The 23,397-nt window shown below is 31.7% G+C and overlaps 2 protein-coding genes across 2 annotated transcripts; both read right to left on the bottom strand.

The window, feature by feature from the left end:
- Positions 1-469: 469 nt before the first annotated feature.
- On the bottom strand, positions 470-10,115 carry LOC114185348 (tRNA (guanine(37)-N1)-methyltransferase 1). The gene is made up of 9 exons (XM_028073017.1): positions 9,200-10,115; positions 7,823-7,921; positions 6,604-6,723; positions 6,330-6,496; positions 3,469-3,539; positions 2,525-2,667; positions 1,888-1,999; positions 966-1,078; positions 470-821 (listed from the first exon to the last, which is right to left on the bottom strand). Exons 1-9 carry the CDS (start codon positions 10,097-10,099, stop codon positions 678-680), a joined length of 1,869 nt encoding a protein of 622 aa, XP_027928818.1. The 5' UTR covers positions 10,100-10,115; the 3' UTR covers positions 470-677.
- Positions 10,116-16,540: 6,425 nt separating this feature from the next.
- On the bottom strand, positions 16,541-23,263 carry LOC114184691 (protein FIZZY-RELATED 2-like). Its single transcript, XM_028072005.1, has 9 exons — positions 23,077-23,263; positions 22,914-22,976; positions 22,804-22,832; positions 22,744-22,759; positions 22,329-22,430; positions 22,175-22,237; positions 21,987-22,055; positions 17,300-17,850; positions 16,541-17,209 (listed from the first exon to the last, which is right to left on the bottom strand). The coding sequence occupies exons 1-8, from the start codon at positions 23,218-23,220 to the stop codon at positions 17,779-17,781; spliced, it is 558 nt and encodes a 185-aa protein (XP_027927806.1). The 5' UTR covers positions 23,221-23,263; the 3' UTR covers positions 16,541-17,209; positions 17,300-17,778.
- Positions 23,264-23,397: the final 134 nt, after the last annotated feature.

Raw genomic sequence — 23,397 nt, 5'->3', positions numbered from 1 at the left:
CCAAGATGAGAGAGAATAGAGATGCAGTGGACCCCGTTAGCTGTGCATGAACAAGCTAAGCGTCAGCTGTACAAGAAACTTCTGGGAGCAAATTCAAGACCCACTATAAGTGACATGAAAGGATCTTCTTTGCTGTGAAACTTCAAAATCAGATTTAGTTCAAGATATTTTGGTCTTGAAATTCAAATTTAATAACATGTTATTTTTGTTGGGATTTGTCGTTGAGACTCTGCGGTGTCTTCATTCTTCCATAGGTACAAGGCACTGGGTCGCACTAGTAGTAGGTCCATTCGATAATTGTACAATAAACGTTCTTTTCCTTTGTGTTGTACAATAAACGTTCTTTTCCTTACGTTTAAAAGAATTTGAAAGCTTGAATGACATATGCCGAGATCACATTAATGATATGAAATAATCATATATAGTATAACAATTTGGTCCTATTTCAATAGGACAAAAGCAATTTAAATTAAACTCAGAACAAGCCGGTTGCAGCTCTTAGAATTCAATATTAAGGACTTGTTATTTTTTCTATATCCACTAATTAGTAATGCTAGAGACCTAGAGGTTGGAATATTAAAAAAGTAAATACCTCATGTTACCAATATATACAATATCAATTTAGACCACTAATGCAACGGAACAAAATTTACTTCGAGCAAGGAATCAAATACTGTTTAGGTATCAACTGTGGTATTAGCAAATGCTACACTTTTAGGGAGAATAAATGATGCGCACAGCATCCATTTTCCAGGAGCAACAAGTCGTACCCGTCGCACGTCTACGTTGACTGCTACTTCTACCAGAGCAATTCTTATTCTCTGCACCAGAAGAGGTTTAAGATGTTGTCTTTAGAATAAGGTTCAACATACAACAATAACACCAACAACAAAGTAAAAGATAAAAGTGATTAGCGATGTCCAATCAAAGACCCTACATAAATATACACCATATCAGCGACCAACCTCGTGAAAATCAAATTCTGGATCTCGCGCTTTGGAGAATCCATAAACATGGATCATAGGAAAAGTATATTCGCCATCCTTGGGTCTATTTTTGTATATTCCCCGAAATGCATCTGCAGAGGAAGCCAAGCATATTCAGAAATTAAATATAGATATTATCGGTGTTTACTCCTACAGAAAGTAAGTACAGCAACTCCCAACTGTCCTGATCAGTGCACGTGTTCACTTCATAAGACAACTCTAGTGACTAATCTCATTCAGAGACAAACTAATTCTCCACTAACAGATAGACAAAGAGCAAAGCAATGACCAAGCCATTAATTAAGCAATTATATGGAGAGATTTTCAAGACAAGAAAAAAGAGGGAGTATCTTGTTAGCATAAGTGTTAATGCTTTTACTCTAACCCCCATTAGGTTTATAGAGTAAGATTATCTTATGACAAAAAAATTAAAACGAGAGTAGGAATATTGGAACGAGTGATAATGCTTTTACTATCTCCTTCATAAGGAATATTTCGACTCATGATCTGTAGTTAAATCGAGAACATCATATGCAACTTCACATTCTTTTTGGCAAGGCTTTAACTATCTATACATACTGCTTTTTGCGGTTTCGAACAATTCCGCTCAATAAAGGAATATATTTATGTATGTATGCAGCAACGAGGAGTGAACAGACCATTGCAACCCTCATTCTACTCAGAACTACTTGAAACATAGTCCAGACAGTAAGGAAAAAACAGTTTGCCCCCATTCACCCTACCCTCCAAAACTATCAACCATTGCTGGAGGAAAAATTAAGAGAAGTTCCACGTATTTAAGAGTACCATCCAGAAGAGAAGTGTGGGATGGATCAAAATTGGACAGTGCAAAAAAAAATTGTCAATATAAAGAAATAGTGGTCTTGTCAAGAGAGGCAACCTAGAAATTCTGCAGCTTCACTTGGCAAGTTCATAACCACTTGCGTGATGGACTGAGAAACATCACTGGCATAAAGAGACTTAATGAACCTTCTCCCATCCATGTTGAAGACCTAGATAAACAAACAAATGACCTTAGTTGGCAGAAAATTTCATCAAGAGAAGTATTGCTGTCACATGCAGATTCAAATGCAACTTCGGCCAGGGTTTTTCCATCAATTCATGAAAAACATTAAAATAATCAGCACGTCTTTTTTAACCATTAATCACTCACGTCCTATGAATCATGATCAATTCAAGAAAGGAGTGGTGCCTGAAGACACTGATGACATACCCGATGCAGTATTTCAAATCCTAATAGGCCATTTTATATTTTATTTTTTCGTGTGTTTTTGTGTCCATTCTTCTTAACTTCACACTTTAAGATAATTCACCGCAGTTTTATGCTTAAAAAATCTACAGAAGTCCAAAAATGTTGAAGAAGAATAATTTGCAGAGCTTTTTAACATGAATGAACCAAGAAATAGCAAATCCAAATTTGGATTCCAATTCCAACATACTTTTTTCATTATTATATCTTCATGTGCAAAAGTCCATAAAACATCTTTAAGGAAATACTCATTGAACAAGCATCATACCTTAATCTTCTTCTCAAGTTTATTTAGAACGCTATTTCTTTCCAGATACTCAACTGCATATGGATTTAAGTCATTAGCAAGAACACGCTTAACTATCCTCGCGGCAGATATGGCTAGGGGACCAACTCCCGAGAAAACATCACCTGTCAAATGTTGATGCATGTATAAGCAAGCCTTGAATATTCTTTTCGTCACGATTAACATAAAGAAGAACATTCCATAATAATGCAAGGGGGAAGGATATGTTAATATTTCAAACCTCTGACAGCAACTTTTAAAAGAAGTTAGTGCAGACTTGGTATTCATTACCTAAATTAACCAAATGATTAGGGAAAATTCATAACAAGCCTCCGGAATTTTTTATCTCTGGCCAGTCTTGTATATTTCAATGTCTAAGTAGTTTCTCTAAAATACTATCCAACAGGTGATATGCACATGAATTAAATTTGGAAAACTACAAAAGAATTACATCTTCGATGACATACTTGCGTTCAGATTCTGTGTATAGGAATTTGATGATCTTATGTGTTAGAATAATTTATCTTGATTATCCAACTTCATCAGATAGGTTAAGAAGTCAGTCCCAAAAAGCTGTTTTGCCTATTAACATTAATTACTTAGATAGAGTCTTCTCTTTTTACACTATTGGTATTCCTGATGTAGTACTGTTCTATAAATAACCAGGAACAACAAAGATATCAATCAATCTTTGGAACCCTTTTCTATCATTTTTCCATTCTTAATTTGCAGTTGTCCACCGCATCAACCATCATCCTCCGTTGCTGTCTCTCCATGGACATTGTTAGAATAAGTACTAAATCTGGGTAGAAATTGACATCAGATTGCCCTGACCAGCTATATTCCACAATCAAAGAGACAATAATGAAAGAAATTGAAAGTGATGATAACATAAGTATGCATCTTGTACAAGAGTAGACACATACAGACAACATCTTTCCGTGTGAAACCACTCAGAAGCCTTTGTCTTTCAGTTCCAAGCCTAGAACTCCAATATCTGCACAAAAAGAAGAAAGGAAACAAAAGTGGTCATTCATACTCTTCAATTTATTTTTTACCTAATTTCCTGGGTATGTTTTGAAATTTGAAAAAAATAGATATTAATTTACCTTTTATTTTAGACCCCATATTCCTTGAATGAAATTTCACAACAATAATCAGTATATGCAAACGGTGAAACCAGTAACTGACTCACATGCAATACTGTAATACTGTAGGTCCGGTAAGGTTATCAATGACAGATGGCCGAAAGCCAAAGTTCTGCCACATAAACATGCAGCCTGTGCCAGCATTTTAACTGGCCTCACTTCACAAGCTGCCAATGGCAGAGGAGTCAAAAACACCATATTAAAGCGCTATTTTATTGAACAACATTGAGGTCCAGTGAGACAAAGCAACCTATCTAGTGTTTTACTCAAGATATAAACGCAGAATAATAATGGAAATAATCTTGTTTTTTTAGGCCAGATTTGGGTACAAAAACAGGGTCTCCCTACCAAAGAGTTTCCACCTTTAAAACACAGAATAACAATCTAATGCCTTAGTTGCCTTTTACAAATCTTTAGCACAACCTGTATATCACTGTAGCAGTAGCATCATTGTTCTAGTTAAAGATATTGAGAGACTCTAAGCTAGAAGCATTCAATGTGTTGTTACAATGATATTGTAGATATATATTTATCAACCTAGAAACAGTTAATATCCACCCTTTTTATTTAGGGCTAATGGGTCTTGTCAAGTAAGATGAAACAAAGTAAGGTTTCTTACCCTAAATGGGTATCGTGTCCAGCAGAGACCCGAATATATCCAACTTTAGTACTCCTCCAATAACCAAGATTCACTATCTTGGACAGACCAATCATAACATATAACTGCCTAATCCAAATCAATATAATAATAACCTAAAATCTTCCTAAAACAGAATAGTATCTGTCCAAATTATATTCTAGGCTATCAAAGCCTCCTATTACAGAAGCAGTTTAAGTTTTGTTTAATGTTTGGGACCTCGATTTGGTTTTCTAGGGGATTTTTTAATTAAGGACTGGGTTGGATCTGGTCAAACAACCCTAACCCATATTTCCACCATTTCTGCCATGGTAGCTACATCTGGTATGGGCACCACATGAGACCTGGCACGCCATCATAACTGCTTTTTAACAACACTGACTTATCTAACACTCAAACATAACGCCATTACCTAAAATTTCCTAATCTGAAATTAATATTAAAAACTTCCTAATACAGAACTATTCCTTCCTAAATAAGATTTTGGCTCATCGTCTACCTTTACTTGAAAGGTATAAATCAATCTAAACAGATAATGCCTTAGTAATCTATAACAATGAATATCGGAGATTAGTTTTGCAACTGTTTTCTGTATATACATTTTTTTGCCACTTTAACCAATGGAACCTTATCTTCAACCAACTTTTTAATTTCCATGATCTACAAGAAACTATCCATAATGAACAGTCGAGATGAAAAATTCAGAGTGTTTGTATTGTATGATTATAACAATAAAATTTAAAAGATTTTATAACTATTTTTTGTGAATATTTTATTACAATTTTACTTCTCATGTCTATGTAATTATTTTTAATTGTAATATTAGTTACATAAAAAATTTTAATTGTATCCATTGTTTTTTAATTGTCTGCCTTTAGCAATAATTTAAAGGAAAGAGATGCAGAGGGATCCAATCCCATGAGGACAGAACCAATCTATGAGGAAATGTGAGAGTGGATTCGATCCATGGCAACCGGAACCGATCCATGATAGTCCCAAATACACTTTTTTATTAAACTAATGGGTCTTCCAAATCCATTGCAGAGTGGATTTGATCCATGACAGTATGGTTTTTCTTCCTTTGGACCATGTTTGTTTTTAAAAAGCAAATAATAATAATAAAAATATATATAAATATGTATAATAATTAATGATAATTACTATATTGTTAAATTTTAATATTTTTAATTGATCTAATTATCATTTTATTTTATTTTTACCATCAAGGATATTTTAGTAATTTTCAAATTTTTATCTATTAAAACTTTTTTAATCTATTACATCAATCAATCACTCACTAACTTTTACAAAATTCATCTCCAAATCCACTCTTTTTACCCTCTAAATCCACTCAAAAAAACACATTCATCCACTCAAATTAACACAAATTCATCTTCATACTCTCTTTTAAATCTATCCTACCAAGCGAACACACCCTTAATGGTGAAGCAGCCCCACGGCCCAAGATGACTGTGGTGTATATATGGAGAGGTAAAAGGTGTGACGACCTGGTCAATTTTAGGTAGAGACAAAGAAAGATTATTTACAAACCTAGCAGCAGAGCATGAGGGGAGTGCTTATTGTGGATTTGTTGTGGAGAGAGAGAGAGATTATAAGCCAAAGAAGACAAGAAGGCAGGCTGGAATTAGGGTTGGAATGGGAACTGTCAGTCTTTTTCATTTATATACCATTGTACACAGAATATACCAGAATCTTTGATTCTGATGATACTGTAATAGAAATATTTTCATACGTAAGTCCTTCCTTTTAGTTTCTCTTTGTAGCTGGTCTCTACCTATCACATGGTTCCTAGTCTACACATAGATTTCAGATCAGGTAAGGATATAATTGTTTCACCAGTCTTACATAAACAGAATACAATCAGAGTATTTCATCAAGGTTATGCCTACACAATACCAAACAAATTTCATGAAATGACATTAATTGAGCAATTAGTAAATCAAGCCTTCTAAGTTGGTCAGGGATGGAAATAAGAGCATACACTGTTGCTAAGTCAACCTGAAAGCGAATTCCATTTTCAACTACTGTAGTCACAAGAGAGTGGTTCCCTGCTAAAACCTCAAGCTGCATAGTCCTGTACTCATTTTGAATGGAATCAATCTTGTTCACAACCGATTGTATCTTTGGCCTATTTTTATCCAGCACAACCTGAATTTGAAAGTAGCGTTTCATAAATTAACTAAGATAAGAATTTGTAATACATTTTACATTTCACATTTAATGCAATAACAAAAAATTATTTCTAAAACAAAAACCTTTGCTATTAGCCTCTTGTATGGTAAATGTTCTTCCCTCAAATTTAAGTGTGCTATATGACCAACAGTCTCAAAAGCTGAAGGAATAATCATACCCTCAGGCAGCAAGGTCTCCAAAACCTGCAACAATAATATTGACCTGATCATTTTATTTTATTCACAAGTTGAAGTTCAATAAAGAACACCAAACAGGTAAAACTGGTAACAAAAAATGTTTCTTGGTTGCATACATGAATATGAATTTAAATTTAAAATATAATTGCTGATATATATATCAGATTTTATGTTAAAACCAAGTGCAATAAAATTAAGTTGCTCAACAAATACACAAGCCACACTCTAAATTTGAGGCAGGAGCTGATGTGGGACTGCCCAAAACCCCTTCTCCCTAGATGTCTACCGGAACTGAAGAGTCTACCAGAATAGGCAATTATCAAGATGAGCTACAGGCTCTAATACCATGTCAAAATGTATACTAAACCAATGGCATTAAGCAAAGTTTCCCAATAGATAGATAAGTTATACTTGAACAATTAAGGAAGGTGATGTGAGACTTCCCGTATCCCCTCCACAAAATTCCAACTAAACCAAGTGAGCCAATCAAATAATAGACAATTACCAACATGAGCTATAAGCTCTAATACCATATCAGATTTCCTTTTAAAATCAATTGGCACTAAGTGAAGTTTCTCCAACAAATCCATAAGTTGACCTCCAAGAATTGAAACAGGCTATGAAGCTTCCCAACAATATAAACCAGACATCAATTGTAACTTAAAACCCAATCTTCAAAAGATGACAAAATTTCTAGTTGTGTTAAAAAATAGACACATGGAATGAAACAGAATTGCCATATAATTTTTATTAGAAATAAAATTAATTGGCACAAAGTTTCCCCAACAACAGCATAAGTCGCACTCCAAGAACTGAGGGGATGTAGTAGGATTTCCCAACAAAATCAAACATCGACTATAACTTTAAACTATCTTCACAAGATGACAAAATTTGTACCTGCAGTTAAAAAACATGGAATGAAACAGAAATGTCATGCTACTTTTATTAGAAGTAAATGTCCAAGTCAAGCCAATCATATGGGTGAGAAGTTCATTTTATTGTGATAGACCAACACAGATGTGACCCGGATGTACAAAGGAAAACTTAGATGTAGACACCAAAACATAGATTATGTGTATAATACTGTGTCCTTGGTATAATATACCTCTGTCATCTGCCAGTAATCATAGAATAGTGTCAGCTTGCATCTAACTAGCTCAAGGGTCAACATTGTACTCTTTTCTGCATACTCCTTCAAAACAGCCTATAGACAGGATGAAAATATAAGTGATTGGATAAAATACTAGATGCCAAAAGCACATAGAAAAAAAAATTATTAATAAAAAAAACATGCACATAATTGTGATTTATCCCATTTTAAACTAAGATGGAGCATGAAAAATGAGGAGATACCCAACATCAGGCCAATAATAGTATAAGTATCTAATGAAAATTCTAAACTAAATATAGTTTGGTAACTGCTCACTAGTTCACCTTTGACCTACCACTGTTGAAACTTGTAGATGAGCGGTTAAATAAGATTGGTACTGTGTACTTCGAGGACAAACAATATAAGCTTTCCGCAAGTATTACCAAAATAACCCTAAACTTACACCAAGGCCAAGATAGCCTGAGTAAAGCATAAACTAAAAAGAATGTCAAACAAGAGGTCATGACAGTTAGACCAATATGATTTCAGATTACATACACCATAGCATCACAATGTATTGCATATTTATGGATTGAATACCTCCTTTATTACTAATGACCATCCAATTTGACCAACAGCAGGAAAAGAAACCTCCCAGTTCCATAGAAGTGTTTGCCACGATAAATTAAAAAAGAAATCCCTCCTTACTGGGTTAGATAAGGTTGTGCACTACCAAGTAAAATGATTGCTCTTTGACCATACATACCTTCAGTCAAATGAATGACAGATTAGAACCCACACAACTCTCTCACAAAAATTTGTCAAGGGAAGCTACATTATGGCTAAACACAGAGAAGTAAATCTAGTCAACTTTGTAAACAGAAAATATGTGACTTCCCTAATTCAATGCTAGAGCATTTACAAGGAACTTCGCTGTACCAACAGCATCACCAATCACATGCATGATTTGAACATGCCTAGAACCTGTCTGGATAAACATTTTCATAATACTTTAAAGACAAGAAAATAAAAATGAAAAATTAAATGAGTTCCTTCATAAACTAAAACCAGTTTATACATAAACTAATTTGTAAACGTTCTCTCACGTCAGCTTCTATAAATGTTAATGTCTATGGTTAAACTAATTTTAGAATTTTATTTTATTTTTCAATCTCATTTTGCTACTCCCAAGAGTGTTTACTGAAATGTTTATCCAAACGTTCCTTAATCATTATAATTATAATCATCTATTTTCTTCGCCAATGTACACAAAAAAAGTTGAAAAACAAATCACACTGATAACACAACAATTGGCACAGAAAAGGCTTATATGCAAAAAGTGAAAACTCATAGAATAGAAAAGAGTGACTACTGAAACAACAGAAGCACCACCTTAATTGCCTCAGGCAGCTCCTCCACACCGCTACCCGCGTAGCGTTCGTCCAGAAGCAGCAACCTCGTCGAGCCCCTCCACTTGCTACTGACAAATTCTTCTCCTAGCAACTTCCTCATACCAACACTATCTTCTTCTTCTTCCTCCTCAACAACCTCAACCACGGCAAAATCGTTCTGCCCCACGCGCCTACCGTCTTCCACTTCCATCGCCTCCTTCCTCTTCTTCCTCTTCTTATTCCTGTTCGGCCGCGAAATCTTCGCGAGGTTCCGGAACTTTACGAATCCGCGCGAGTTGAACGTCCTTGCCAGTTTGTCGCGGTACAGAACGGGACTCAGAACGTCGCCATCTCCGTCGGCCTTGCCATGGATCCGGCGCTGCACTGAGACGAGAGTTCTTTCTTCTTCGTTTTCGAATTCGCCATCGCCACTAATTGGCTGAGGTAAGAGAGGAGCGAGGCTAGGGTCGAGGTCATCGCCGGGGACGCGAGCGATGTTGCGGACGCGGGGCCAGTTGAGGAGGTGGCCGCGGAGGCGGCTTTCGAGGGCGGAGCATTCGGCGGAGGGGATGCGGAGAGCGGCGAGGAGGAAAACGCGGGTGAAGGCTTCTTCCCGGAGGACGACATCGTTTTGGTTTTGGGATGATTGGGATTGGGAGTGGGAGGGTATGGTACCTTTGCGGAGGGAGGGTCCGTAGGAGAGAGGGGTTGTGGAGAAGTGTGGGATGAAGAAAGTTGTTGTAAGGGAAAGAGCAAGGGAGGGTTTGAATGTGTTAGGGAACAAGAATTTTGAGGGAAGGGGAATGAGATGGGGCTTTAGGAAGAAGTTGGTCATGGTCATGGTCATAGTCATGCCAACCATCACCTCTGAACTCAAAGAAGGAGAAGATTTAACGGACATTGGGACTTCATATATCATACTCATATACATTACACGTTAAGACTTAAGCACACCATACTCACCCAAAAATTAATATTCATCGGATTTCAAAATATAGACTAAAACCTATATAATATGTCAAAAATAAATAAAACCAAAATGTTATTTCAACACATTTTCTTACACATTATACCTAGGCGGACTAAGGCAATTACACGACCAAAACCGTCTAGACATAGCCCCATAAATAAAAGTAATATATCAATACCCATTCAAGTAGAATATAGCGGCCCAAGCCGCCCCCTATAAAGGACTGTACGTAATGAACCGGTAACACCTAATTTAGAATATCGCAAATAAGGCCTCTAGTACCAACATACGTTGACCCAGGGCCTGGGCCAAGCCTAGGCCCATCTAGAATCCAAGTGTTGGCCCAGTCCATAAAGGTGGTAGCCACGATTAATGACTCTATAAATACACGTGAACCCCAGCAATTAAGGGGTATGCTTTCATTAATTCCCTAATACAATATTTGATTTTTTGAGAGCCTTTTTTGCTGACTTGATCGTCGGAGCCCTCTCCGCAGGTAACCCCATAACGGTCCAAGTCGTGTACGCTATCAAATGACATGTGCAAACCGGGAAGGAGCTAGCTCGAGAGATCAAGGATTGGGGTAAGGCATTATTTGTGTCCCTAATGTCTTTTATTTGTCTCCGCAAGAACTCACACATTTGACACAAATTACCTACGAGCCTTTTTCTTGAAACATTTTTTCTTTATTTTCTTTTAAGTCTTGACCGGTTTGTTTCTTCTTTAAGGTAGAGACGAAATTGGGTGTGTTTAATTGGATGAATTTCAAATAGAAGGAAGCAAAAGAAAAACCTAGGTCACCATCCTTTGTCGTTTTTATTCGTCCATCGTCTGTGAACCAAGCATACCTCTGTTTTAATTAGTTGGCTTCTAAATTGAAGGAAGCATAGGAAAAGCATAGGTCAGCATCCAATGCTTCGTCCTTGGTTTGTGAATGAAGCATACATCTGATTATGTGATTCTTCCTTCTCTTGTGTTGGTTGTCGTCAGTGTTTGGAGTAAAAGAATGATAAATAAAAGTGGTGAAGTTGGTGAATGTAGTCATGAGAATAATTGATTGAAGAGAGTGCGATTTTGAAACATTACATTAAAGTTTTCTTTAAAGAACCAACGAATTGTACTTCTTAGCCACCACCAATGTCGTTAAAATTAATTGCTTATGAACCCCAAGTGCTTCAATAGGTCGAGTGTTCTCCGGAAAAAATGTCAGAATAGATTTGATAATAATGGTTGCACATGTGTAAATAAGTGAGGAGCGGGGAAGAAGTGTTTGTACAATATTTTAAACATGGTTACATTAAAGTTTTCTTTAAAGAACTAATGACCTGTACTTGTTAGCCAACACCAATGTCATTAGAATTAATTGCTTAGGAACCCTAAGTGCTTCAATAGGCTGATTGTTCTAAAAAAAATATTAGAACAAATTTAATAGATAATTGTTATACAATATTTTGAAATGTTGTTACATTAAACTTTTCTTTAAAGAGCTAGTGACTTGTACTTGTTATCCATTATCAATGTCATTATAATTCACTGTCTATGAACCCTAACATTTTCAATGGCCTGAGTGTTTTCCAAAACAAAAGTCAGAACTTATATGATAGATAAGTGTTGCACATGTGTAAATAAGTGGGGAGGAGAAAAGAGTTTTTGTACAATTATGTCAAATGTTACATTAAACTTTTTTCTTAACAAGCCAATGACTTGTACTTGTTATCCATCACCAATGTCATTACAATTCAATGCTTATGAACCCTAAGTGGTTGAATAGGTTGAGTGTTTTCCAAAATAAAAGTCCAACAGATCTCATAGATAATTGTTGCATGTATAAATAAGGCTTAATTATTATTTTGGTCTCCTAATTTATTGGTTTTATTCATTTTGGTTCCTTTTTATTTTTTGGTTTAATTTGGTCCTCTAATTCTTTAAAAAGGTTCAATTTAGTCTCTGCCGTTAAGTTGACGTTAACACCGTTTCCATACATGCCACGTATCATTTTGTGGAATTTTCAATTTTTTAAATTTTTTAAAATTTTTTTTAAAATTTTTAATTTTTTTTATTATTTTAAAAAAATTTGTCACGTGTCACGTCATGGTTCTGCCATGTGTCAACTTGATAATTTTTTTTTTTAATTTTAATTATTTTAATTTTAAAAAAAAGTGTCACTAGGCATATCACGATTGTGCCATGTGTCAAACTAACATTGATTGTTTTCAATTTAGTCCCTCTATTTACAATTTGGATTCAATTTAGTCCCCCAATTTTTTTAAATGATTCAATTTTGTCCTCTCTAATTTGAGACCAAATTAGTAATTAAGCTTAATTACAACTTATATATACATGTTAAAATAATTTTTATTATATTTATACATCAAATTACTCCATCTAACTATTGAAATTATTATTTTTTACATGTGTACAAAATTTTAAGTGTAAAAAATTACAAGTGAAAAATGTAAGAAATAAAATAATATGAGTATTTAGGGAGTGATTTGATGTATAAATGATAAAAAAATATTTTAACATGAATGTATAAATTGTAATTAAGCTTAATTATTAATTTAGTCTCAAATTGGAGAGCACAAAATTGAATCATTTTAAAAAATTGGGAGACTAAATTGAATCAAAAATTCAAATAGAGGACTAAATTGAAAACAACCAATGTTAGCTTGACATGTGGCACAATCATGACATGCCACGTGGCAATATATTTTTTTAAATAAAACAATCTCAAATTGACACGTGTCATAACCATAAAGTGACACGTGACGGTTTATTATTATTATTTTTAATAAAAATAAAAAAAATAAAAAAATTTACAAAATTCCACAAAATGACACGTGACATGTACGAAGACAGTGTTAACGTCAACTTAACGGCAGAGACCAAATTGAACCTTTTTGAATAATTAGAGGACAATATTGAACAAAAAAATAATAAGGGGACCAAAATGAACAAAACCAACAAATTAGGGGACCAAAATGATAATTAAGCCTATAAATAAATGGGGACCAAGAAAGGACTTTTTGTACTATTTTTTAAAACCTTTTGACCATCTACTTTTTTTTAATAAGCAATGGGTTGTAGTTCCTATCCACCACCAATTTCATTACAGGCCCACCAAAGTGCTTGAATAGGTTGACTATTGTTGAAACAAAATTAACGAACCAAATTTGACACATGTGTGGACCACATGGGTCAATAATTAGGGTGATGGGAAAGAATCTTTGTACAATTTTTGTAAATTTTGTTCCAATTGTAGAAATATAAGACCAAACCAGATATTGAAACTACTTTTCTAGTATACATCAAAAAGAATTCCTTATAGCATAACTTAACATCTTCTACAACCTATACATCATCTACCTTCTACATTAGTATGGTCCAATAAATAACAATGTACATGAATAACTTTTAACAAATAAATTTCAGTCTTAAAGCACTCTTCCATGAAGATTCAAAAACACCACCAAGCCTAAGAGAACAACTACATGTGAATGTTATTATGAGTATGCTCCACAATTTTCATGTACTTCACACAACCCTTTTTCCAACATCATAAAATAGTTTTCTTTTCTTTTTTCTTTTTTCCCGGGGTAGGGCTTTTACAAAAGCCTACTTGAGACCATTGCTTTTGAAAGTAAGGGGACACAATAGTTGTCATGAATTTTTTTTCCGTACTCTAGTATAAATTTTTTCTAAATTTGAAATCAAAGAAACTAGAATACGTCTTTTGGATAATATTATATTTCCTTTGTCGTGACTTTTTTTATAAAAATTAATTAATATTAAAATAGTAAGAAAACAGGTACAAACACAAGTACGAGTATACTGGTACCCATTGGGGATGGAAAAAAACTTTATATTCATTGGGTATGGGTATGTAGATGAATATTTTATTTGGTAATGAGTATGAGATAATGAAACTCGTCCTTGTCCCATCCCTAACCACCACCACCATTCCATTGTTACAATGTTACCACCTTGTTGCCATTGGCATCGACTTCTCCACCTCCTCCTCCTTTTTTTCTTATTCTTCTTTCCATTCATCACACTTAATTTTATATATATATATATATATATATATATATATATATATATATATATATATATATATATATATATATATATATATATCTATAAAACTTATTAGATTTGGCAAAAAATTTGCTATTTTTTTTACCAATGGATTTATCGACATACAAAGTCGTCGATAATAAGAATTATAAATTATTAATGGATTTTACAAGAATTGGTCAAAACCCAAAACAAAAAGTGTGCCACTATTTTTATCGACAAAATTTATCGATGAACAAATTCTTCAATAGCAACAGTTATAAATTATTAACATAATTTACAAATAGAATTTATTGATAGATATGTTACATAAAGGAATAAAATGGTTAAAAAATTTAAATTTAGTAATGAATATTCTTGTCAATAATTAAAATTCTAAATTTATTGATAAAATTCATCGATAATACTATAAGAAAACTTTTAAATAATGATCAATTCTAGTGACCAATAATTATTAGTGATTATAATGACCACTTTAAATATTAATTTACAAACTAAAAATTATTGGTTACTAAAATAGTAACTATTATGAATAAAAAAATTATAATTGATAATTAAATTGATTTTTAAAATTAGCTAATTTTTAGTGATCAATTTTCATTGGTAGCTAAAACCATGGTAGCTAATTTTAAAGATTAATTACAATTTTTTATTTATAATAGTGACTATTTTAGCAATAACTTTTAATTTAATAAATTGATATCTAAATTGGTCACTATAATGACTAATTATTTTTAGTTTCTAAAATTGATTTTTAATTGAAGATAGTTTTGTAATGTAAATTTGATTTTATCAACATATTTATTTTCATCAGTCAAATTTTGATAGTAATTATGTAAATTCTTTTAATGATTTTAAACATATTTTCAAGTTCATCCAAAACTAAAAATATGAACCATTTAATTTTAATGGGGACAACTTATTTTAAAATATAAATTAAATAATCTTATGTATTAAATCGGAGGATTTTTGTATTTTAATGATTTTTGGTGTTTATGAATATAATTCCTAGACTCGTATCAAAGCATAAAAAATTATAGTTTGGCACCATAAAAGTTATTTATAACTTTGATTTGACTATTTTAATTATAAAAAATATTTATAATAAACAATTATTTATTTAGAATTAAATGTTATAAAAAGTTATTATAGCAGTAATATTAAGAGTTGTGAGGTGGATGTAAGAGAAAGAATCGTTGTTGCCAAGACATAAAGATTTGACATAGGCATATACAAAGAGATTCTCAGTGTAATATTAAAGTGTTGTTATAAATGAGAAACATGTTAGTAATATTAGATTATGTGGTTAGTAGTATTAGATTATGTGGTGATATTAGTGAATGATAGACAATGATACACGTATAAACTCCATTTGATTCCACAGGAAATTTAGTTTTCATTTATGATACCATCGAAAATGATACTAAATTATTTATGATACATATTTTGGTATTAATTTTACAATTAAGAATTATTTTTAGGAGAGAAAGGAAGGTGTAGAGTTGCATTTTATTGGAGTAAGAGAAATTTATGGTAATGGTTTATTGCACGTTTTAGGAGAGAAAGATAATATAAACATATTATATTATCTATAAATAATTTTATTAATTGAATGTTATAATTAAAAATTAGGAACTTTAATTTCAGATTTTAATTAAAAAATATTTAAAGTATCGATGAATCTTTTAAATAAATAAGGGTGGAAAATTAGGAAAAATATATTAGGGGATTAAGGAGTCCAAATTTTTTTTTTCACATTTGATAATGATTTTAACAAAATAAAGAGCGTTTGTCTATGCTTATATTTCAATTTGCCCCTAATTTTATATATTTTTTATATATGTATTAAGTATTTATATTTACTTTTTATCTCTTTTTTTTTTACACATATAGATGTATTTAAAATGTTGATGAATATTTTAGGTGTCCAGTAATTATTTTTTAAAAATTATTTAGATGATTATGATTTTTTAGTTAATAACTATGAAGCAAAAATCAGAGTTTAGTTCAATTATTATGGCTTTTATGGTGTTTTTAATTATTATGACTTTTAAGAAGGTGTTTTGGGTTGATCGGCGAGTTTGGAGTAGATGGAATAGGTGTAATCACAAGTGTAATCAATTCTTTGCATCTTATATCCATAAAAAATTTTAACTTCATATTTTATTTACCAAAAGAGTTTAAATCCTGAAATAAATTGTAAAAAATCTAGGAAATTAATTAAAATAGGAGAATAGATATTGAACTAAGAAACCATATCTTGCACAATCAATTGATTAAATTCTAAACCAAGATCATGAACAAGGTTTTCCCATATCCCACGAATAAACATTACCATACCCCCCACCCCTATCTGACTTCGAAACTTCGAAGAGATCGAGCCTGAAGAAGGTAAGAGAGAGATAACTATGGCTCCTCACAATCCTAATCACCTATTCCATAGATAACAACCTTCTTCTTAGTACTATTACTTTTAGCCATCTCTAACTCACTCCCCTCACACAAATCACCCTGGTTGCATCTCGCTCTTCTTCCACAACGAGGCACAAGATACAACCACAACGAAGTGAATAGTATAGCAATAAATTTTCCCCACACCATCAAAATCAACAGAATAAATGAAAGCACAAAACACAGAGCCATGTTTGAATCATAGACTACTTTCTTATCTTGATCGATGCCACGTTGCTTCGGCTTCGCCACAACATTTGGTGATGGCAGTGCTTGCGGAGCGGAAAACCTCGAAACGTGACCGGTGCTCAGTGAAGAAACGGAGGAGGTTAGACGATAAGAGGCGCGTGAAGATGAAGAGCAAATAGGGGATGCAACGTTTGAACAAGTTCCGTAACCGCTTTTATTAGGTTTAGGGGCTGAGATCTTTTCAGTGTTTTCTTTGTGCACTGATGTTGATGACAAGGATAATCTGTTCTTATTTGCTTTCCTTCTTTTAACAACCAACCTCATCTACGAAAACCATAAAAAACAAATTGAGATTATCGGAGCGAGAAGAGGAAATTAATATATATGAGAAATGAAAAGAAGAAGAAAGGATACCAAAGAGGTTTCGTTCAAAGCAGATCTGATGGCCTTCCACTTTCTCCGGCGAATTTGAAACATATCTCCGACTCCGAACATGGAGGAAAGCATGGCGGGCAAAACGGCGCCGTGCTTGTCAGCGACGGCGAGATAGGAGAGAAAGGGATCCCTGGCGCTGCGTTTGGGCGCAGGGGGTGATGAAGGCAACACATCCATGAGACACGTGGCTGGTTTGAGACACGTGAATAAGGACCTCTTGGGTTTGTTCTTCGATTCCATGACCCTCGCAAGGAAAAGAAAAAGAAGAAGATGGATGAAGAATGATCAGGAATACGAAAGCGGAGCCATGAGACGAGGGTGAACGTACGCGGGTGATGAGATTACATAATATTACAAGACACAATAGAGAACCGAGGGGAAATCGTGCGTTACGTCAAGGGATTCAGGAAAGAGAAACCTATATATACATGTATAACCGTGCGATTCAATGGCTCCTATTATGATGCTGTTTTGTATATACTATGGACACACAACACATGGATAACGCCAGAGTGTTTCTTCAAAGCCACCTATGGAAAAAGAAAAAAAAGAGAGAGGCTAATTTGATACCATGTTAAAAATTACCAATTTAACAACCTCTTTCATACTATTAAGGTAAACATAGACATTATATTATTATTCTGTGTGTATATATATTTTTTAAATATCTATAATATTATATTAATAAGTGATAATATTTTGAATAAAGTGTAATATAGATTATGTATTATTATATTAGAAGCTCATAATTATGTATCAATTATTTTTTTATTGGAAGATCAAACACTACAATAAAATGTTCCATTAGCAAAGTGATTAAAAGTTGTTAGTTATTATAGTGACTAATTTAAATATTAATTTATAAAATAAAAAATTATTGATTATTAAAATTGTCACTATTGTGAATAAAAAATTATAATTGGTCGCTAAATTGATCACTAATTAATTAGAAACTTTATAAACTAATTTTTTTGGTAGTAAAAACTAAGATAGTTAATGTATAGTGATCAATTTTTTTTTGTAACTAAAACCTTGGTAGTTAAACTTTAGAAATCAATTTTTAGACCAATTATAATTTTTCATTCATAATAGTGAGTATTTTGATAACTAATAATTTTTTATTTTGTAAATTGGTAAGTAAATTGATCATTATAGTTACTAATAAATTTTGACCACTAAAATTAGTTACTAATAAATATATATATTTTTCAATGAAATAAGATTATGTTCAGAATGTGCTTGAGCTTCCCTGTAATGCATAAGAATATTAGACTCATGAGTCATGCATTTATAAGTGTGATATTTCATAAAAAAATATAAATTCTTATGATAGCAAACAATTCTTTTTACAAACTTTATTATCGGATAAGATAAAATAAAATAAAGTTTATCCTTCTTCTCTCTAAAAATGTCAAGTATAATATATATATATATATATATATATATATTAATGATTTATATTATTGAAATATAAACAAATATTATTAAAATATTAACATATTTAATTATGAATTAACCTTGCTTCCTTATTTATTTGCAACTTTCACTCATTTTTTAGCTTTTATATTTTTTCTTTTTTTTATCATCTGAAAAATATATTTATTTTAGATTTAATTATTCGTTTTGTCTTTGTTTTTGTTCAAAAATATTATTTTAGTCCTTTCTAATTTTGAAAAATTGATACAATTTAATATTTTTTGTTGAATATCTTAGAATGGATTCATAATTTTTCATCAAAATTGAAAGAGTTAATAATGATGATTTATTTTTTTGTGTAATTAATATAATTCTAATATCAGTTTTTATAAAAACTCATTAATTTTTCAAAATTCAAAACTAAATTAAATTAAGACAAAAGATTGAGTGATCAATTTAACACTTTTTTTTGACAAAAATAGAAACAAACAAGTAATTAAACATTATTTTATATAATTATATTTTAATCCATCCGTTCAATAATGCAGAAAGATGTATGTTCAGAAAAAAATCTATTTTAAAACCTTTTTAATAATAAAAATAAATATATTAAATAAAAACAATTAAATTGTCTGACTCATACACAAATAAATACATACAAAAAATAAAAGATAATAATATAACTCCTTAGCAAAAAGAAATGTTTAGTTTTTATAATATTGAACATCAATCTTATCTAAAATAAAATTTTATATTAGAATTCATATTTTATAACAATTCCAATAATATATATCGATAAAATCCATTAAATAAAATAAAACTTTATATCATATATAATTCATACTGTATAACAATTCTAATAGTAAAGAATATAAACATTTATGTAAAATATTTGGAATAATAAACTCATTAGCTGAAGAAAAAATGACAGAAAAAAATGTTAAAAAATTACATAGACAACTAAATTATTCTGTCTTACATATTATGTCAAATCAATTACTTACCATAAAAATAAATTAAAAAAAATCATAATTATATATAGTTTTTCATAATTAAATATGATATTCATACATCTGGTAAAATCCATATATAAATTAAACAATATTTTCACTAAAGAAGTTAGAAGTAAAGATTGAGGAATCATATTAAAGTAGTTATTAAAACTACAGAAAAGTCATAAGTGAACACCTTATATAAAAATGGAGTTCACAAATAAAATAAAATTTCAAAGTAAAAAGTACTTCTAACTTAAGAAATTATTTTCTAAATTTCACTTATATTGATATTCAATTAGATTATTTCACTTCTATACTAGGTTGAATATTGTAGAATGAAATTTACACGAATTAAATGGATCATATACACTAAATTAACGTCTTAAATATTTAAGACAACAAATACTTATAAAACTGAAAGATGTTGAGATTAAGATTCAATCATAGCTATAATACAAGTTTCACATGGCAATTAAAGGATTAGTAGGATACTTTATGTACTCTACAAAAAGAAAAATCTTAAATAATATTAAATTATAAACTAATTAAGAAGAAGATATTGTAACAACTTTAATATATACACCAAGTGCAAGTTATATAAGAGATGTAAATATATTTGAGAAAAGGTTTTAAGTTAATTGAATGTCTAATAATGTTTCACTTATAAGTGGATAAAGACAACTTTTATTAAAAGAAACTCTTAAAGAAATAAATAGACAAAAATTTTGGAAAGAAAAAGATTTTTATTCCAAAATTATTTTTGTGAAAAAAAATAAAATTACTTTATAAAGAATATATGAAATTTCAATATAAAAATATAACTAGCGTAACACAGGCGCGATAAGCGCTATCGCGCCTGTGTGTATACAATTTTTAAATATGCGTGATATTATATTAATAGGTGATAATATTATAATGTTATTAAGTTTATATATATATATATATATATATATATTAAAATTATATTTATTAAAAATAAAGTGAAATATATCAGAACAAATAAAAGAATAACCATTAATAAATAAAGAAGAAGAGAAGAAATAGAAACATATGATTTTATAAAAAATTTGTAAAAGTAACCGTCAATTTTTTAAAATTTAATAAATTATTATATTTAAAGGGGTAAAATCGATATTTTGAAAAATGGACACAAAAAGGGGAATCACTTCTATATATTGTTATAAATTATTGTTATAGATTTATTATGTAAGTTAGTACTAGGTTATTTCATTAACAAATATTTTGAACTTATAAATACAATGAATTTGTGCAATTGACGTCGGCTATCACTAACACAAAAAAGCCTTTTAACGTCCGATATTTTCGATCTTTGACGTCTGTCCAAACACCGACGTCGTAGCGGGTGACGTCAAAATAACGTCAGAAAAATAGCAGACGTCACTTGACGTCGGTCCATTAAGAGTTTGACGTTATTCAACGTCGGGCCAATAACAGCAGACGTCAATTTTCGCGCTGAAATGAGCCAAAAATCTGAGCAATTTAACGTCTGTCAGAGCCCATCAGACATTAAATAACGTCGGCCCTGGTACGGTCAGACGTTAAATAAAGTCTGTCAGAGCACACCAGACGTTAAACTGCTCTATTTTAAAAAAAAATTGACTGTTTTTACAACATCCATACACCTGAAATTTTTTACATGGGATGATCATGTGAAATTTAACATAAAAGGATTTATTCCCATCACTTGATGAGAACAACCATCAATCCAATCTAAACACTAAATCATTTTACTAAGGTTGGCAGAGATAACTAGATGATTAACCATCAATCAAACATATTTAAGCAATATATGACATGAAGTAAAAGGATTGGCATGATGATTGTTGATCAAGTTTTTGCAGTATATAATTGTATTTTTGGTTAAATATTTTTTAATCCCACGTGAACAAGATATATAAAGCATTTTTCATATGCACAAATAATAATTGTCCTATATACTTAGTTTCTTTCCAGGAACAAACATAAAATAGATAAATTCAAGTAATGATACACCACTCATTTTAATAAAATGCAAAACAACTTGAAATTAAAAGTTATTTCTCAAAGGGGAAAAGTACAAGAAAGAAAAATGAAAACTGCAGCTGTCATAAAAACTATTTAAAGTGAATTTAATGTATCTCTAGTCAAAGTAATAGTGATAGAGTTCCTAGTATGACTAAACGTACTATATTCACAAATACAAAAAAGCCGCAGGGCTTCAATTGTTTTTATCCATCTTTAAATGAGTAAATTACCTGTGATTTAGGGGATGGGAATACATTCCAGAACCTAAGTGTTTCATCTCCAGCTCTAGTTACAATAGTCTGAAACAGTATAACTCATCACAAGCAGAAACACAACATATAGATGATACGACAAAGAACTCATTTTCATAATCAAAGACAGAGTGATGAAAAAGGAATAGGTTAAAGAACTGAAATACCTGTCCATCTGGAGAAATGGCAAGATAGAGAACTCTGTATGTGTGGCCAGTAAGAGTGGCCAGCTGCATCAAAGGACCAAAAATGGTGGTAAAGCAGGTTTGAATAAAGTAAAAATAAGAAAAGAGATACATCTTATCATAGTAGATGGTGTACCTTTGACATTGTGGGGTATCTCCAAACAATTATCTGGATCTGGGAGTAACCATGTGTGCTTACTAGTTCGTTGATATTTTTAGACCACACGAGATTGCAAACCTGCCAAATATAAAGGTTGAACACCATTTTATTTGTATTAAGAAAATGGAAAGCGCAGAGCAGGTATTGTTTAAGAAAATGTATCTCTAAATGTCTTAATATTTGAAGTGGTAAATGCCACAAGTTCTTAAAACAATTTATAGGCCGAAAGAAACTTAAAGAATCATACCTCCCAACTATGAATGGTCAACTAAAATGACATTTAATTTAGGCATTTTTTACAACTTTACAGTAGTATAATAAACTCTAGATAAGCTATTTTCATTGTAATGTCTCAGTTTCTATACAATGATAGAGCAAATAATGATTTTACCGCCAGAACTGGATTTCTAAGGGTGACGGGAGATGACTGACTCCATGTAAGAGGAAAGGCTGAGTTGAGTGTTGATTCCATACAAACAACTGCCAAAAAAATTATTAGTACTTGTGCATGAGAATAAAGAATAATAGTTCAAAAGAATGCTTAAGTTTGCACTTGCATACTCTGTTGTCATTTCCTCCAGATGCCAACTCACGGTTATCATAAGACCACTTCAGTCCACAAACCTTTAAAGAAACAAAAAGGAAAATCAATATGTTGTTGGATATCATGTACAGTAGAATAGTTAGACAAGATGAAACTGTAAGAAATAAAAACAAGATTGACCTTTGATTTGTGCCTTGACAGTTTACTGACAAAATCGTCTTGTGCACGGATATCTCTTTGATAAATATTCTTATCCCTGCCGCCAGAAGACAAAAGAGATGAACTCCAGGCCAAGGCTCCAACACGTAACCGATGACCCTCCATAGACCTTATCTTCTTGCAACGAGAAGCATCCCAAATCTACATGGACAATAATTAGACTAAGGTATTGTTTAATTGGTGGGTGGGAAAAAACATAAAATGAACTAGCAAGTGGGACGAACTAACCTCTTCTAATTAAAAGACGAACTTTGAGAGGAAGTCTAGGGTCTCCACACATTG

The sequence above is a fragment of the Vigna unguiculata genome, chromosome 5 (assembly GCF_004118075.2).
Source record: "Vigna unguiculata cultivar IT97K-499-35 chromosome 5, ASM411807v1, whole genome shotgun sequence".
Taxonomy (NCBI): domain Eukaryota; kingdom Viridiplantae; phylum Streptophyta; class Magnoliopsida; order Fabales; family Fabaceae; genus Vigna; species Vigna unguiculata.
This window is presented reverse-complemented; position numbering and strand designations above follow the sequence as displayed.

Excerpts from the sequence above, each read along its gene's own strand:
- LOC114184691 (XM_028072005.1), bottom strand. The coding sequence starts at position 23,220 with ATGGAGGGTCATCGGTTACGTGTTGGAGCCTTGGCCTGGAGTTCATCT. Across the intron at positions 22,056-22,174 it reads CCATTTCTCCAGATGGACAG|ACTATTGTAACTAGAGCTGG; the intron begins GTATTTCAGTTC and ends ATACTGTTTCAG. Across the intron at positions 17,851-21,986 it reads TCCCATCCCCTAAATCACAG|GTGGCTTTGAAGAAACACTC; the intron begins GTAATTTACTCA and ends CTTTTTCCATAG.
- LOC114185348 (XM_028073017.1), bottom strand. The coding sequence starts at position 10,099 with ATGTCCGTTAAATCTTCTCCTTCTTTGAGTTCAGAGGTGATGGTTGGC. Across the intron at positions 6,497-6,603 it reads ACAAGAGGCTAATAGCAAAG|GTTGTGCTGGATAAAAATAG; the intron begins GTTTTTGTTTTA and ends TTTCAAATTCAG. Across the intron at positions 1,079-1,887 it reads TGAAGCTGCAGAATTTCTAG|ATGCATTTCGGGGAATATAC; the intron begins GTTGCCTCTCTT and ends CTTCCTCTGCAG.